This window comes from Heterodontus francisci, chromosome 17 (genome assembly GCF_036365525.1).
Source record: "Heterodontus francisci isolate sHetFra1 chromosome 17, sHetFra1.hap1, whole genome shotgun sequence".
NCBI classification, from domain to species: Eukaryota; Metazoa; Chordata; class Chondrichthyes; order Heterodontiformes; family Heterodontidae; genus Heterodontus; species Heterodontus francisci.
In genome coordinates, this window is record NC_090387.1 from 93,312,763 (window position 1) to 93,329,599 (window position 16,837).

Sequence of the window (16,837 nt, forward strand, 5' to 3'; positions counted from 1 at the left end):
GGTCACTGAGAATAAATGACCAGAAGGACACGGAGCAAAGGCAAAGGGTGTGTTAATGGTGTGGTGAAAGACAAAGCCTTAGTGCAGAGAGGGTGTTAATTGACAGAAATATAGAACAACCTGATCCAAAGCACAAACATGACAAAAAAGGCAATGGATAGGCACATGGTAAAAAATGAATGATGAAATGAAATGAAATAAAATAAACAAATAAAGAAAAACTATCTGAAAATAAAAAGTGTGGGGGAGGGCCCGTCATGCTCTGAAATTATTGAACTGAATGTTCAGTCTTAGATTTTGTCTAAGATTGATGAGGTGTATGTATGAGACAGTGTACCTCCAAGGGAAATTCCAATCGTCAGCTGATGCACTGTCAAGAGCGATGGTAGACCATCCCACACAGGAAGACATAAATTTCATCTGTGACATGGAATTATAGTCACAACATACAACACAAAATTGACCAGCAAGCACACAGAAGTTGTGAGAAATACGACAAGCCAAAAAAAGTGATGAAGACTGCATTCACATTGGACAATATTGTACACGAGGGTGGCCAGGAAAAAGTCCAGGAGGAAGAGCAGTGAAGTTGTTCCGTGAGTGTAGGAAATACTCTACCATAATCAATGACTTCTTAATTTACGACGACGGAATTGTTATTCTTAGCTCAATGAGATCCCCGATATTTTAGATCGTTTACACCAAGGCCATTTGGGTATAACCAAGTGCAGAGTAAGGACACAATCTTCAGTATGGTGGCCTGGGATATCTATGGACATCAAGACCATGATCTGGAACTGTTAGACATGCACGACACAGAGGCCAGAACAACGCGAACCTCTGTTAATTATCCAATTTCCAATTAGACTTTGGCAAAGGTTAGATATGGATTTATTCATGTTTAGTGGGAAGACATATCTAATCATCATTAATTACATTTCAAGGTGGATAGAATTCCAAAGATTACATTTGATCACCACTGAACGAGTTATTAGGATTCTTCAAGCCATCTTTATGACACATGGAATTCCATGTGAAATATTATTGGACAACGGATCACAGTTCACAAATGAATGTTTTACTTGGCTTGCGGTGAAGATGGGCTTTCAGCTCACTGAAGTATCCCCAGTCTAATGGTGAGGGGGATAGAGGTGTGAGAACCATAAAGTCTTTAGTGAAGAAAAATGAAGATCTTTCAATCTCACTCCTCTTCCCTCTTCCCCCACCCCCACTCCTCGCTCCCCCACTCCTCGCTCCCCCACCCCCACTCCTCGCTCCCCCACTCCTCGCTCCCCCACCCCCTGCTCCTCGCTCCCCCACTCCCCGCTCCTTGCTCCCCTACTCCTCGCTGCCCCACCCCCACTCCTCGCTGCCCCACCCCCCTTCCTCTCCTTGCTCCTCGCTGCCCCACCCCCTTCCTCTCCTTTCTCCTCGCTGCCCCACCCCCCTTCCTCGCCTTTCTCTTCGCTCCCCCCTTCCTCTCCTTCCCCCCCCCCCTTCCTCTCCTTTCTCCTCTCCTTTCCCCCACCCTTCCTCTCCTTTCTCCTCTCCTTTCCCCCCCACTTCCTCTCCTTTCTCCTCTCCTTTCCCCCACCCCCTTCCTCTCCTTTCTCCTCTCCTTTCCCCCCCGCCTCTTCCTGCCATTGGTTGGTGTCATAGCTAGCACAAAGGAAGATGGTTGTGGTTCCATTAGGTCAATCATTTCAGCTTCACGATTACTGCAGGAGTTCTTCAGGGTAGTGTCCTCGTCCCAACCATCTTCAACTGCTTCATCACTGACTTTCCTTTAATCATAAGGTCAGAAGTGAGGATAATCGCTAATTGCAGAATGTTCAGCACCATTCGCGCCTTAGATGCTGAAGCAGTCTGTGTGGAAATGCAGCAGGACCTGGACGGTACTCTCCCCTTGCCTAGATGGGTGCAGTTCCAACAACAAGCTCGACACCATCCAGGGCAAAGCAGCCCGCTTGATTGGCACCTCAGCCACAAGCATTCATTTCCTCCACCACTGACGCACAGTTGCAGCAGTGTGTACCATCTACAAGATGCACTGCAGCAATGCACCAAGGCTCCTTCGACAGCACCTTCCAAACCTGCGACCTCGACCAACCAGAAGGATGAGGACAGCAGATGCTTGAGAACACCACCACCTGCAAGTCCCAAATTACACACCATCCTGGCTTGGGACTATATTGCTGTTCCTTCATTGTCGCTGGGTCAAAATCCTGGAACTCCCTAACAGCACTGATGGTGTACCTACCCTACATGAACTGTAGCAGTTCAAGAAGGCAGCTCACCACCACCTTTTCACAGGAGCAATTAGGCATAGGCAATAAATGTTGTCCTAGCCAGCGACGCCCACGTCCCGTAAACAAATAAAAAAAAGTCTCTTCAGAAAGCAATCTTTGATCTGTTCTCTCTGTTGTCCTAGTAACCTTTTGCAGAGTCAGCTGACCTTCTGGCCTCCGTTATGAACTTTTAAAAATCATTGGCTTTAAGACGTAATCATGTACAACTTAAAGCATTCACAGCAATAGGTACCCGAGGGATTATGGGTATCTGAGGGGAGAGATAGGTACCCGAGGGATTATGGGTATCAGAGGGGCCGATGGTATCCGAGGGGTTATGGGTATCTGAGGGGAGAGATGGGTATCTGAGGGTTATGGGTATCTGAGGGGAGAGATGGGTATCCGAGGATTATGGGTATGTGAGAGGGGGAGATGGGTATCCGAGGGGTTATGGGTATCTGAGGGGGCAATGGGTGTCAGAGGGGCCGATAGGTATCCGGAGGGTTATGGGTATCTGAGGGGTTATGGGTATGTGAGAGGGGGAGGTGGGTATCCGAGGGGTTATGGGTATCTGAGGGGGGAGATAGGTATCCAAGGGGCCGATGGGTACCCGAGGGGTTATAGGTATCTGAGGGGGAGATGGGTATCCGAGGAGGGAGATGAGCACCTGATGGAGGAGGTGGGTACCCGAGGGGCCGATGGGTATTCGAGTGGCGAGATGGTATCCCGGGGGGGAGATGTGTATCCGAGGGGTGATGGGTATCATTGATCCATTGAGATCCAGGATGCTCATCCTCTGTAACTTCTTGTATTCATAAATATCCAGGATTAGAATATCTCACAGTTGGCAGAGTGTTGCACTGTTTCATCTTTCTGTATATGATTGAAATCCGTTTCAGTGGGCGGTTTTAAATAATCTGACTGCAGATTAAATCACCAGACATGAGATCTGTGAGAGTGATCTCTCTCTGTAGCTATTGGGAGTGCAGAATATCAGCTAACTTCTCTCAGTAACACTGAGCTCACTACAGCAACAGTGGGCTAGGGTGGGGGCAGTGACGACAGAAATATGGTGTCAATGAAATGGAAGTGCTCAAACTGGATGTTGAGAAAGAGCTCACCAGACAGAGATTGAACTGGACCCAAGCTACAATACAACTGGTTCCATTATGAAGCATGGTTAAAGGAGTCAGCAGCATCTTCAATATGGCTGAACACTGACTGTCCGGCACTGCCCCATCAAATATTCCCAGGGAGAGGTACAGCACGGGTTAGGTACAGAGTAAAGCTCCCTCTACATTGTCCCCATCAAACACTCCCAGGACAGGTACAGCACAAGGTTAGATATAGAGTAAAGCTCCTTAAAGTGGGGCCATTACACCCGTTTGTTGATGCACACTCGAAAAAGAAAATGGGATTAGATACATCATTGATGCCGAAAATTGAATTTAATTTAAGTTTTTTATTTATTCGTTTTTAATGAAGTTATTTTGAAAATGTATATAAAGGGGGCCTGAGGAATAAAGGTCCCCTTGACATAACATACATTAAAGGGACCTGGGGCATAAAGGCTACCTTTGTAAAAAGAAAAAAATGGGATTAGAAAACAAAAAGAAATTAGATACAGAGTAAAGCTTCCTTTATGAAAAATATGAAAAAAATGGGGTTAGATACAGAGTAAAGCTCCCTCTACACTGTAAAAAAAAAGGGGTTTGCTTGATTGGAGGTGCTGACTGCTGACTGCAGCAACAAGCCTCAGCTGACAGTGCTGGTGGTAGTTGGAGGTTGCAGAGGTGGAGAGAGGAGCTACTTTGAGCAGAGGGTGAGCAGTTACAAACAAGCAGCGGGAAAGCTTGAACAACAATCACCTTTATAGTGAAGAGACTTTTGTTGGAAAGAAGGCTTTGTTTAGAGCTGGGTGCTGAACAACAGACGTTTGCTTTGCTGTGGACTGTTGGGGGAGTAACAAGTGGCCGGAACAATAAGGGGTGGGGCTGCCAATTCAGTAGGAATCTGTGCTGCTTCAACAAGCACACAGGGAAGCTCCCTCCCCACCCCAATTGCCCAGCCTGGGACAGCTGAAGCTGCCCAACTAAAGAGATAGAAGGGGATAGATAGTTCCTCGAAGAAGTACGGGAATGCTGTGTTCTTACCGAAGACCGAGCGGGCAGTGTCCCTGGCTCTGAGTAAGGGGCTCAATGTGAGGTGAATCTTCCTGCTGGTGGGCCCTCTGGAAGTCACTGTACAGCAGATCACGTTATCAAACGTCCCGCCCTTCATTCCCAGTGAGCTCCTCCTCCCCCACCTGCACCATCTGGGGGAGGTGAGGTCGGGGATCACCCCAGTCCTGCTTGGTCTTCGGGAGAAGAGCCTCCGGAGTGTGTACTCCTTCAGCCGCCAGCTCATTGTGCAGCTGGCGCGGGAGGAGGTCTTGGAGGACCACTTCAATGTGGAGTTCCAGGTGGCGGCCTACCGTGTCTTCTGGACCTCGGATGGGGCGCGGTGCCACGCCTGCAAGGGGATGGGGCATGTTCGGCGGCCCAGTGTGGCGTCGCCGCACCTCCTCCCATACCTTGATCAGACACCGCTCAGGCAGTTCCAGAGGCTGTGGTCTTCATGGCCTCTGGTGAGGAGGTGGAGACCCGTCTGTGTAGAAGGAAGGCACGGCGCAAAACCAAACACCTGAAGGTGCGGACCCTGATCCAGGGGAGCCCACCTGCCCCGTGGATGAGCTCGGGCCCAAGAATCCTGGGCAATGTGCGCGGAAGGAGATGCAGAGGCGTCTGCTGGGATGGAGGTCTCTGAGCCTCTGCGCCCCTCCCGCAATAAGAGGAGGAGATGACCATCCTCTGAAGAGGGCAGTGAGTTTCAGGGCCCATCTCCTGGCGTGGGTCCTCAGGCTCCCCCTGTCACCAGCACCTTGAGGGCCTCAAGACCTGGGTGGGTACCTGTTGTCCCTCAGAACGGAAGTGGTGGTGGGGGAGATGCCCCTGTGATCTCGGCAACTGCTCAGATGGGGGCCCACTTCGTGGTGGGGGAGCCTGTGGACCCTCCAGGTGAAAATATTCCATCTGCCATTGGGTCGGGTGTCCTGGGTGGGGGCGAGCCCTGTGAGGGTCAACCCTCTCGGCAGCCTAAAGCTGCTGCCCAGGATTTGCCCGACCCAGAAGGCAGTTTGTGTAATTCCCCATCTGCGGGGTCTGTGGGCATTGGCGGGGCAGGAGACAGCCTCCTCTCTCTGCCTCTGGTCCCGGCTCCGACTGGATTTCTGGAGTTGGGAACTACCATCTCCTCTGGGCCTCTCATTGGCCTGGGGACAGAGGTGGAGGAGGGTCCTGAACTGCTGGCGCCCATAGGCTCCAGTTCCATTCAAGAACCCAGAGAGGACTCCTCAGCCATCGATCCTGGTAGTGGGATAGTGATGGAGGCGGGACCAGCTGCCACAGCCGGGACCCCTGCCCCACAGTGTGTGGTGGGTGTGTCGGCCGCTGGTGGTGACGACCCGGAGGAGGATGGGGCTCAATGTGAGGCACAGAGCATGATCTTGATTCCATTGCCAGTGAGGCGGTGGACTTCCTTGTGCCTCCCACTGAGTCTCCTCTCATCCCCACGGCGGAACTCTGGACTTCCTCGCAGCATGCAGGGGTTGCCGCAATAAAGTTCAGCTGACCCTCAGCCGATGTTCGAATCTGGCGCTAGTTATCCAGTCTGTCCGTGCTGCCCTCAAGAAGACGGGGAAGGGTGTGGGTATGAAACTGGTTGAGAGGTGCCGGTTTGAAGCGTTCCTCAATGGGTTGCTGGGGGAGTGGAAGGCCAGGTGCACCTCCACTCCCTCCTCATAGTGAGGTGTTGGCGATGGGTTTCTGAGTACTTTGACATGAAGAGAATCATAGCCAGCCTCAACATCAACGGCAGCAGGGGGTCTCACCGCAGATTTCACAATCTCTCAGTCCTCAGTTAAGGGAGATACGCGGTGAGCTTTCTGCAGGAAACCCACACTGTTCCGGGAGACGAAGCCACCTGGCTCCTGGAGTGGCAGGGTAGGGTCTACATGAGTCACCTCACCCCTATTTCTCGTTGGCTGGTTATCTTGTTGGCCCCAAATTTTGAGCCGCAGATCTTGGGGGTCAAGGAGCTTGTGCCAGGCTGCTTGCTCCACCTCGCCGTTTGCCTGGGTAGTGTGCTGCTTTGTCTTGTGAACGTGTATGTGCCCAGGAACGGAGCGTTGCAAACGTGCTTCTTTGAAAAACTGTCCGTTCTCTTGAGCTGTATTGATGGCAGCCAGTGCATCATCCTCCGGGGGGGGTGGGGGATTTTAATTGTACCCTCGAGGTGGGGGATCACTCCGGTCCTCAGCACAGCCAGGCGTCGGTGGAGAAGTTGAGGGGACTGATCAGCTCCCTCAACTTGGTGGACGTCTGGCGGAATCTCCATCCTGACTCCAGCGCCTTCACGTGGAGGTCTGGAGGAGGAGGGTCCCAAATCGACCGCCTCTACTTTTCGCAGGCATATGTCTCCCACGTCTCGGTGGCCTCCATGTGGCTGGTGCTGTGCTCGGACCACCACCTGGTGCAGGCGGAGTTCATTCTGCTCTGCACGCGGGCAGGGTCCGCATACTGGCATTTTAACAACTGGCTGCTGGAGGACGAACGATTCTGGGACTCGTTCCGTCAATTCTGGGCCGACTGGGAAAGGAAGCAGGGGGCTTCCCCTCCTTGAGGCGATGGTGGGATGTGGGCAAGACTCACAACCATGTCTTTTGCCGGGAGTAAACGAAGGGTTCAACCAAGAGGAGGGAAGCCGAGATCGGGAGCCTAGAGAGGGAGGTGCTCAACTTGGAGTCCCGCCTCGGTCATGTCGTCGCGGACCCAGCCGTGTGGCAGGCGTACAAAGAGAAGAAGGGCGCGCTGAGGGACCTGCAGCTCATAGGGTCCCGAGGCGCATACGTGAGTTCGCGGATCCAGATCCTGGAAGATTAGGACCACGCCTCACCTTTCTTCTACTCGCTGGAAAAATGGCGGGGGTTCCGTAAGCAGCTCGTCGAGCTGCTGGCCGATGACGGATCCTCCATCACAGATCTGGAGGGAATGGGCCTCCTGGTCCGTACTTATTACAGTGCGTTGTTCTCTCCGGATCTGTCCAGCGAGGACACGCGCAGAGTTTTACGGGAGGACCTGCCGCAGGTCAGCACGAAGGGCACTGAAGGATTGAAGGTTCCGCTCACGTTGGCGGAGCTGACCGGCGCCCTCCACCAGCTCTCGAGGGGCAAATCCCCGGGGATGGACGGGCTGACCGTGGCATTCCTCAGGGCGTTCTGGGACGTCCTGGGGGACTATTATGCACGGGTCCTGGGGGAAAGCCTGGCGACCGGGGAGATGCCCCTCTCTTGGCACAGGGCGTTCATCATCCTGCTTCCGAAGAGGGGCGTTCTCCGCCTGCTTAAGAACTGGTGTCCAGTCTCTCTCCTCATCGTGCATTATAAGATCTTTGCCCGGGCTATGTCTATCCGCCTGGGCTCCATGCTGGCCCATATGATCCACCCCGACCAGTCCGACACGGTCCCGGGCCAGTCCATCCAGGACAACATCCACCTGGTCCGGGACCTGATCTATCTTTCCCAGAGGACTGGTCTGTCCATCACCTTTCTCTCCCTCAATCAGGAGATGGTGTTCGACAGGGTGGATCACTAATATCTTTTTGGGATTCTGTGCACATTCGGACTCGGGCTGGATTTCGTGGCCCAGGTCCAACTACTTTACACTGCCGCAGAGTGTCTGGTTAAAGTTAACGGGTCCTTGACGGCGTCCCTTCGCTTTGGGAGAGGAGTGTGTCAGGGATGTCCCATGTCCGGCCAATTATATACCAGCTGCTTACGCCGATGACGTGCTCCTTACCGTCACAGATCCCGTTTACTTGCGGAGGATACGCGACTGCTAGCAAACCTTTTCTGCTGCGTCCTCCGCAAGGATCAATTGGGAGAAATGTTCCGGTCTCCTGGTGGGTCAGTGGCGGGTGGACTCCATGCCGGAGGAGTTGACACCTTTCGCGTGGAACACCATGCACCTCCTCTATCTGGGAGTCCACCTTAGCCCCGCTGAGGAAGACTGGCCGGCAAACTGGCAGGAGTTGGAGGCGAAAGTCACCACTCGGCTGGGGCGCTGGACAGGACTGCTCCGAGTGCTTTCCTACAGGGGCCGAGCGCTGGTCATAAACCAACTGGTGGCCTCCATGCTGTGGTACCGGTTGGTCACTTTGGCCCCGCCCCCTGCATTCGCCACCAAGATCCAGAAGAAGCTTATTGATTTCTTCTGGGGCAAGAGGAAACACTGGGTCTCTGCCGCGGTCCTGAGTCTCCCGATTGAGGAGGGCGGCCAGTCGCTGGTGTGCGTCCGCACCCAGGCTGCGACTCTCCGCTTTCGGACCCTGCAGAGATACCTGTACGTCGAGCGTCCTCCCAGATGGTGTGCACTGGCGGCGTATTTTTTCCACCAGGGGCACGGCCTGCAAGACGACACGTAGTTCTTGGCAGAGAAGATTAGCTGCGTCTCTCTGAGGGAGTTGCCTGATTTTTACCAGGATCTTTTCCGAGTCTGGATTGTGGTTGACACCAGTCAGGTCGCTCCCCCACCGGCGGAGGAGAGCGCCTCAGCTGCATGGGTCGCTGACTCTGGGGTTCAACCAATGGGTGGAGGAGTAGCCGAAGCCCCGGGAACGCCCCTCACTGCTGGTGATGAGGGAGCACGGGAGTGCGGAGCATTCCCGGCCGAGCTGACCCCCGCTTGGCTGGAACTGCTCATTGGACCCAGGCCCCGAAACCCTCCTCGGGAGCCGGTCCTGCACAACCGGAGCTGCCTCTCGGAAATGCCCTCCATACCCTTCCACATGGCACGGAGGGGTTTCCTGTATGGGCTGCTCCTGCACACTCTCTACTTCCTTGCCTTCAGCTGCTGCCCGGACACGCTGTGGCGGCCCGTGTTGATATCTGGTGGCGAGGGGAATCCCTGGTGGAGGTCTCTCTATGTGGGAGTCCTCCCCCTTTCCATCGGGGACCTGGGGTGGAGGGTGCTGCACAGGGCAGTCCCGTGCAATCAACATTTAAGTAGGTTCCCGGCTCCCAGGCCGCCTGTACTTTCTGCGGCCTGAACGAGTCCGTGCTCCATGTATATTTGGAGTGTGCGAGGTTGCAGCCCCTCTTTGAGTATTTGAAGGGGCTGCTCCTCAAGCTTTGACTGCACTTTAGCCCCATGCTCCTGATCTTTGGGCACCCGGCGCGGAGGGGCGTGGGCCAGGAGGAGGATCTCCTCGATGGTCTGCTCCTTGGATGGCCAAGGTGGCAATTTTGAGGTCCAGGCTGCGGGCCGTCGGGGGGGGTCCGTCCTCCCTGATTGCCTGGGCCCTGTATACAACATTTGGACTGCACTTCAGCAGAAATATAAAGCAGAGTGATTTTATTTGAATGAGGCTGTTTATTTGAGGCTGTGTACAGAGCTTCACACTGGTAGTATACAGTACAGTCAAGGATAAATATTAACATTTAATAAACATTTTTAATTGGAGATAAGTTGTATACTTTAAAGAGGAGTTTTAGTCTGATCCCTGATGTCGATAGTACGATGGTGCAGCAGAGCTGGGAAAGAATGTGTTTGCCCATTTCCTATTATTGTCTGCTCCAAAGTGCCAAGGTGCTGAGAGTGGGAGCAGCAGGTTGTGAGGTGAAGTGAGGGAGGGAAGCTCCTTCGAAAACTATTAACTTAGTCGAAACCTTTGAATAATCTGGGTGATCCCATGGATCAGGGATACCAGTCTAGTGACCAGGCTTGTGCAGGTCTATCACTGTAAGATTAACTTGACCATCATGGTATTCACTGCATTTGTGTTTGCAGTGTCAATGAATAAGCTGAAAACAGAACTGGTCATCCAGGAAGAGCAGTCTAGGGGTTAATTCTTCTCAATTTTGCTCCTACAACAAAAAGTTGTATTTATAAAGCATCTTTAACATAGTGAAACATCATAAGGTGCTTCAGAGCAGTGTTTTCAAAGCAAATCTGACATTGAGCCACATTAGGAGATGTTACAGCAGGGAACCAAAAGCTCGGGCAAAGAGCTGGGTTTTTAGCAGCAGTTGAGCTGAGGCAGGGGCAGAGTTGGGCGATGTTAGAGGTGGATGTTAGAGGTGGATGTTAGAGGTGGATGTTATAGGTGGATGTTAGAGGTGGATGTTGTAGGTGGATGTTGTAGGTGGATGTTAGAGGTGGATGTTGTAGGTGGATGTTGTAGGTGGATGTTGTGGGTGGATGTTAGAGGTGGATGTTAGAGGTGGATGTTGTAGGTGGATGTTAGAGGTGGATGTTAGAGGTGGATGTTAGAGGTGGATGTTGTAGGTGGATGTTAGAGGTGGATGCTGTAGGTGGATGTTGTAGGTGGATGTTGTCGGTGGATGTTAGAGGTGGATGTTAGAGGTGGATGTTGTAGGTGGATGTTAGAGGTGGATGCTGTAGGTGGATGTTAGAGGTGGATGTTAGAGGTGGATGTTAGAGGTGGATGTTAGAGGTGGATGTTAGAGGTGGATGTTAGAGGTGGATGTTAGAGGTGGATGTTAGAGGTGGATGTTAGAGGTGGATGCTGTAGGTGGATGTTGTAGGTGGATGTTAGAGGTGGATGTTAGAGGTGGATGTTAGAGGTGGATGTTAGAGGTGGATGTTAGAGGTGGATGTTGGAGGTGGATGTTGTCGGTGGATGTTGTCGGTGGATGTTAGAGGTGGATGTTAGAGGTGGATGTTGTAGGTGGATGTTGTAGGTGGATGTTGTCGGTGGATGTTAGAGGTGGATGTTAGAGGTGGATGTTGTAGGTGGATGTTAGAGGTGGATGTTAGAGGTGGATGTTAGAGGTGGATGTTAGAGGTGGATGTTAGAGGTGGATGTTAGAGGTGGATGTTGTAGGTGGATGTTGTCGGTGGATGTTAGAGGTGGATGTTAGAGGTGGATGTTAGAGGTGGATGTTGTCGGTGGATGTTAGAGGTGGATGTTAGAGGTGGATGTTGTAGGTGGATGTTGTAGGTGGATGTTGGAGGTGGATGTTGTAGGTGGATGTTGTAGGTGGATGCTTTAGGTGGATGTTAGAGGTGGATGCTGTAGGTGGATGTTGTAGGTGGATGTTTTAGGTGGATGTTAGAGGTGGATGTTGTAGGTGGATGTTAGAGGTGGATGTTAGAGGTGGATGTTAGAGGTGGATGTTAGAGGTGGATGTTGTAGGTGGATGTTGTAGGTGGATGTTTTAGGTGGATGTTAGAGGTGGATGTTAGAGGTGGATGTTAGAGGTGGATGTTAGAGGTGGATGTTAGAGGTGGATGTTATAGGTGGATGTTAGAGGTGGATGTTGTCGGTGGATGTTAGAGGTGGATGTTAGAGGTGGATGCTGTAGGTGGATGTTATAGTTGGAAATAGGATGTCTTAGCGAGGAGAGGATATGGGTTGGAAGATTAGCTCAGAGCCAAATAACAGTTCCAGGGAGAGGGATGGAGTCAGTAACTTGGGAATGGAGTTTGGAGTGGGGACCAAAGATAATGACTTCATTTTTCCCAACATTTAATCAGAGGAAATTTCTGCTCATACTGTACTGAACATCAGATAAACTGTCTGATACTTTCGAGACTGTGACAGGGTTGAGAGAGGTGGTGGTGAGGCAGAGCTGGGTGTCATGCGTATATGCGGAAACTGATGCTTTGGATGGTGTTATTTGATGATATTTTGTAATATTGGGGAAGTGAGGGCTATGAGGAGCTGGTGTGAAAGAGGAGTTGAGGTCTGGGGCACATCAGCCTTGATCTTATTGATTGGTGGGGCTGAATGGTCTACTCCTGCTCCTATTTCTTATGTTCTTATGTCACCGAGGGGCAGCATGTAGATGAGAAATAGGAGGGCTCCAGAGGTAACAGTGTGGGTGCAAGAAGACCAGCCTTCCCAGGAGGTTCTTTGGCTAGATAAGAGCGGAACCAGGTAAGAGCAGTCCCAGCCAGCTGGCCAACAGAGGAGAAGCAATGGTTCTACACATATAACTGAGCTTGTGTTTCAGTTACTTGCAGAGAAAGCTGGTTTAAAAGGATAAGTTCAGCATAAGTTCAGCTATGTGTCAAATGCAATGTTACTGTTCAGTGACTGGGAGTTGTCTGGTTCACTTGAGCTAATTTCAGTCCTTTCAGGTGCTGTGCACAGTGTCTGGGGGAGAATGTGCTGGCGAGCTCTGTATGGTTCTACTGTCTATCAGGACAATCAGTTGGTTAAAACACATGATGTCTCAACTCAGAACAAAACTGTCAGTGACACAGGCAGTGTGTGATCTCCAACAGAGGCTGTCTACAGAAAAGCAATTCTAATCATTACAGGGATTATTAAAAGCATAATGATATAATGGGAGTCTCCACCTGGGCCATACTTGTGTTCTCCGTTTAGGCGTGCTGGACTTTCTCTTGCAGATCCCTCACTCGCTCCTGGACCCATTGATGCTTCGGGTCGGCACATACCAGACGATCCTTTACAGTCTTAAATCTGTGAAATGGAAAGGTCAGATGTTTGTGGTGGGTCATTGTGGATCTGAGGAAGGTTTATAATCGAGAAAGAGTAGATTTATCCAGCAACCAATCACAGTGTCAGAACAGCAGTCAGCATTACACAGAGAAGTAGTTTGAGATAGCTGAGAGTGTTTGGTAAACAATACTCACATCACAGCAGCTCGGGAACAATAAAAAGTGCTGTGAACTATTATGTAGCCCACGAGGCGAGTTAGTGGCAATGGTCCTCTGATGTAGCGCTCACAGCATAGAGTGCCCACAGGAATAGTGGGAGCTGAAATGAAGAGATGGACCAATTAGTGGGTATTAAAGGCTGCCCCTCACAAACTGTCACAGCATCGATATACAATGTGTCAGTTCCAGAATCACACTTGCACTGCACAAAACACTTGGAAAACGCAGAGTGGATGAAAGAGTGAGAAAGTGAATGAATGAATGAAGGAGTGACGAACTGACCTGCAGAGACTTGCTGAGAGCAGATGCTGATGGTGAGAACGAGAATCAGGATTGCCAGGACCAGCTTCATTGTGGGTGAGTCCGAGAGCAGAGGTCGGGTGTCTGAACCTGACTCACTCGCACCTTTTTACTGCTCCATTTATACAGGAAACTGAGCTCAAACTGCTGATGTCATCAGCACTATTTCTGAGGTTCTCAGAAATGCCAATTTCCACCCCCCCCCCCAAAACCCATTGGGGGATTTTTGTGGAGAGACAGACTTTATGACCATATCAGAGCAGTTAGTTCTAATTTAATCTGGAACTGTCAGTGACAGACTGAGACTCAAAGCAAATGATAATGATAGGGGGAAATAATGGGAAAGACAATTGGATTATAAAAGATGTGGGAGGCAAAGAGGAAAGGAGAAATAGAAGACCAAGAGTACACATTAACAATAGCTGGTCGTCAACAGAATGAGAAATAGCAAGGGTTTTGTAGGGAAATTGGTTTAACTCTCTAACCTCTTCAGAGTAATCAGAGGTGAGAGTGACCAAGATGAAATACTTCACTAATAAAAACAAGAAATGCTGGAACCACTCAGCAGGTCTGGCAGCATCTGTGGAAAGAGAAGCAGAGTTAACGTTTCAAGTCAGTGACCCTTCTCGTAACTGGGTTCCGAAGAAGGATCACTGACCCGAAATGTTAACTGTGCTTCTCTTTCCACAGATGCTGCCAGACCTGCTGAGTAGTTCCAGCATTTCTTGTTTTTATTTCTGATTTCCAGCATCTGCAGTATTTTGCTTTGAATTACCTCGCTATTTAATTGGATTTATTAACGTTAAAAGAAAACATGTTTTACAGATGAAGATTCTGACAACTTTTAAGTCAGTAGCACAACATGAAATTCAGACTAGCCAATCCTTCTGCTTCAGGAGACTGAGGTTGTTTCTCCATTGATGTCCTGTGTGGTGTTCTGGACTTGTAGTATAAGGATGTAAAGGGTTAATACTGAAGACAATGAGACAGACCCCTCCCACTGTAAGAGCGATGATGTAACAGTCACATGGTATGGGCTTGAGGAGGAGAAGAGATAGCAGCACAGAGGATGCCAGCTTAGGAGGCTTGGTGAGAGTGTATATAGTAAATGTAAATAATAGAGTTGTTAGTTGACATTACCCAGAGTCTAAGAATTTCTCCAGAACACCCTAACAATGCTACAAATACAACAACACATGGTGGGCAATGGTAAAACAGTAGTAAAACTGTAGTGAACATCAGAGAAATTTAAAGATAAATACTGGCCCGGTACAGTAAAGAAAGTACTTACCTGCTGAAGAGGCTGTGATGAGCTCTGGAGTTGTGATGTGTCACAGCACAGAAATAAAGGCTGCACCACAGAAATGTGGTGGTCTGCAAGTAGAAACTAGCAATCAGGTCAGTCATGATACTGAAGGTCCTGGATTCGGTTAAAAACCCTTTGAAAAGCTTGAAGTAATTATCTAAAGGCATTGTGCCCTGAAAGTGAAAAAAAGGGAAAAAATCCAATTCTTCAGGCTAAACACGAAAGCGAAGAGTAGGAAACTCTCGAAAAGCGCAGGAACTCCTGAAAGGTGCAGGAAACCCCCCAAAACAGCAGGGATACCTCCATTAAAGCATCTGAGCCTGCAAAAACCAAACTGAATTTCTCAAAGAAAGGGGAATACCCTGAAAAAGTCTATCCAAACAGAAGGGAACTCCCAAAAACAGCGGGGACATCTCCATTAAAGCAAGCAAGCCCTGAAAAAACCCCAGAATTTCTTAAAGAAAAGGGAAGACCCTAAAATGTCTATTCAAGAGAGCAATATGGCTCCAAAATTTGGAATGCCTGAAAGCTTCCACGGTCAAGAGGGACCCCATCAGGTACAAAATTGGTCCTTCTGGAGGAAAAGGTTTCTAAGGTTCATGATTGCTTCTCAACTCCATACCAAATCAGAAGTGGAACAAGTGAACACCCTTTTATATTCATGAGTTGTGATTGCAGATAACATAATTGTTTGACAAGGGATCAATGAGAGTTCTGATAAATTTGAAGAGGTACTTCAAGCCTTTGATAAATATTTCAACCTTTGCAGCAATAAAATCTTGGAAAGAGCCAAATGTAACAGGGCGGTGCAGAAGATTGAATCCATAGATTCTTATATTAATGATCTGTATAGATTGACATAAGGATGTTAATATGGTGAATTAAAGGCAGAACGGATTAGTGACTGCATAGTTGTCGGCAGAGCTGATGAATCTTTATCAGACCTTTTGCAATCCAAGGAGGACTTTACACGGGTGAAGGCTATTCAGATTATAAGACAGGCTGAAGTTCACAAACACAATAGGCCATTCTATGAGCTGAAGACAAGCTGTGAATGAGAAGGAGTCCAGTACAGTTTGTGAGGCCAAAGTCAGAGAAACACTTTGTGGAAAGTAAAGCACATGCAGGTGAGATGGTGGATGACACAGGGAAACTATAACAATGTTGTGGAGCCAGGAAGACCCACAGATGGGAGAAATGTCTAGCAAGTAAAGCTGAGTGTTTTTATTGTAAAAAAAAAACTGGGCATTATGGGAAAAGGTGCCAGAGCAAAATATCTTCGCTTAAGAGTACAAAGAAGAAGACCTTCATGTAAAGAGCAGTGAATCAGGTACATCAATATCCAGGAGAGAAAGAACCAGGAGATTTCCTGGGCGAAATTAGTAACCCAGATCAAGATTTCTGGATGGCGGGCATCTACGTGAATGGATACTTCACAAATGTTAAACTTGACACAGGGGCTAGCATCACAGTACTGTCTGACCAAGAGCCATTGGTGTTGAGACATTGCCTAAACCAGTGGACATAGAGTTCCATGGTCCAGGCGGGACACAATTGAGCGTAAAAGGCAAACTCCAAGCACTCTTCAGCATAGAGAGAGACAACTGTTGAAACCTTATATGTCTTGCATAATGAAGAATTTTCCTTACTGAGTAGGAATACATGTTTAGAACTGCAGTTGATTAAGAAGATAGACAGAGTCAAACCAACAAAGGTAAATAATCGCTTTCGAACGGAATACCCAAAGCTTTTTACAGGGCTTGGAAGACTCAAGACGGAGTACAGGATCACACTGAAGGAAGGGGCCAGGCCAGTATGTATCTTCACACCAAGAAGAATATCTCATCCATTATTAACCAAAATCCAAGAACAATTGGAAAAGGTGACAAGAATTGGGGTTATCTCTCTGCTAACATAGCCGACGGAGTGGTGTTCAGCCATGGTTCCTGTCCCAAAGCCAAATAGAACTCTATGTATTTGCATGGATTTAATGCAGCTCAACAAAGCAGTAGTACGTAAGATTCACCCAATATCTGCAGGTGATGACAATTTAGTGAAACTCTCTCACAGCACCATGTGTGCAAAACTCGATGCTAATAGTGGGTTTTGGCAGGTCCTCCTAGATGAGGCGTCAGATTATTGACCACATTTATAACACCTCTTGGGCAGTTTTCTTTCAGTAGGTTATCTTTTGGAATAAC

General features: G+C 49.4%; 1 protein-coding gene across 2 annotated transcripts; it reads right to left on the reverse strand.

The window, feature by feature from the left end:
- Positions 1-9,755: 9,755 nt before the first annotated feature.
- LOC137379284 (C-C motif chemokine 7-like) lies at positions 9,756-13,410 on the reverse strand. Of its 2 annotated transcripts, XM_068050015.1 has the most exons (4): positions 13,313-13,410; positions 13,007-13,130; positions 12,710-12,833; positions 9,756-10,248 (listed from the first exon to the last, which is right to left on the reverse strand). In XM_068050015.1, exons 1-3 carry the CDS (start codon positions 13,380-13,382, stop codon positions 12,734-12,736), a joined length of 294 nt encoding a protein of 97 aa, XP_067906116.1. In that variant the 5' UTR covers positions 13,383-13,410; the 3' UTR covers positions 9,756-10,248; positions 12,710-12,733. The 2 variants fall into 2 exon arrangements, with proteins under 2 accessions (XP_067906116.1, XP_067906115.1); XM_068050014.1 differs by lacking the exon at positions 9,756-10,248 and having other exon boundaries at positions 12,555-12,833.
- Between the last annotated feature and the right edge of the window lie 3,427 nt (positions 13,411-16,837).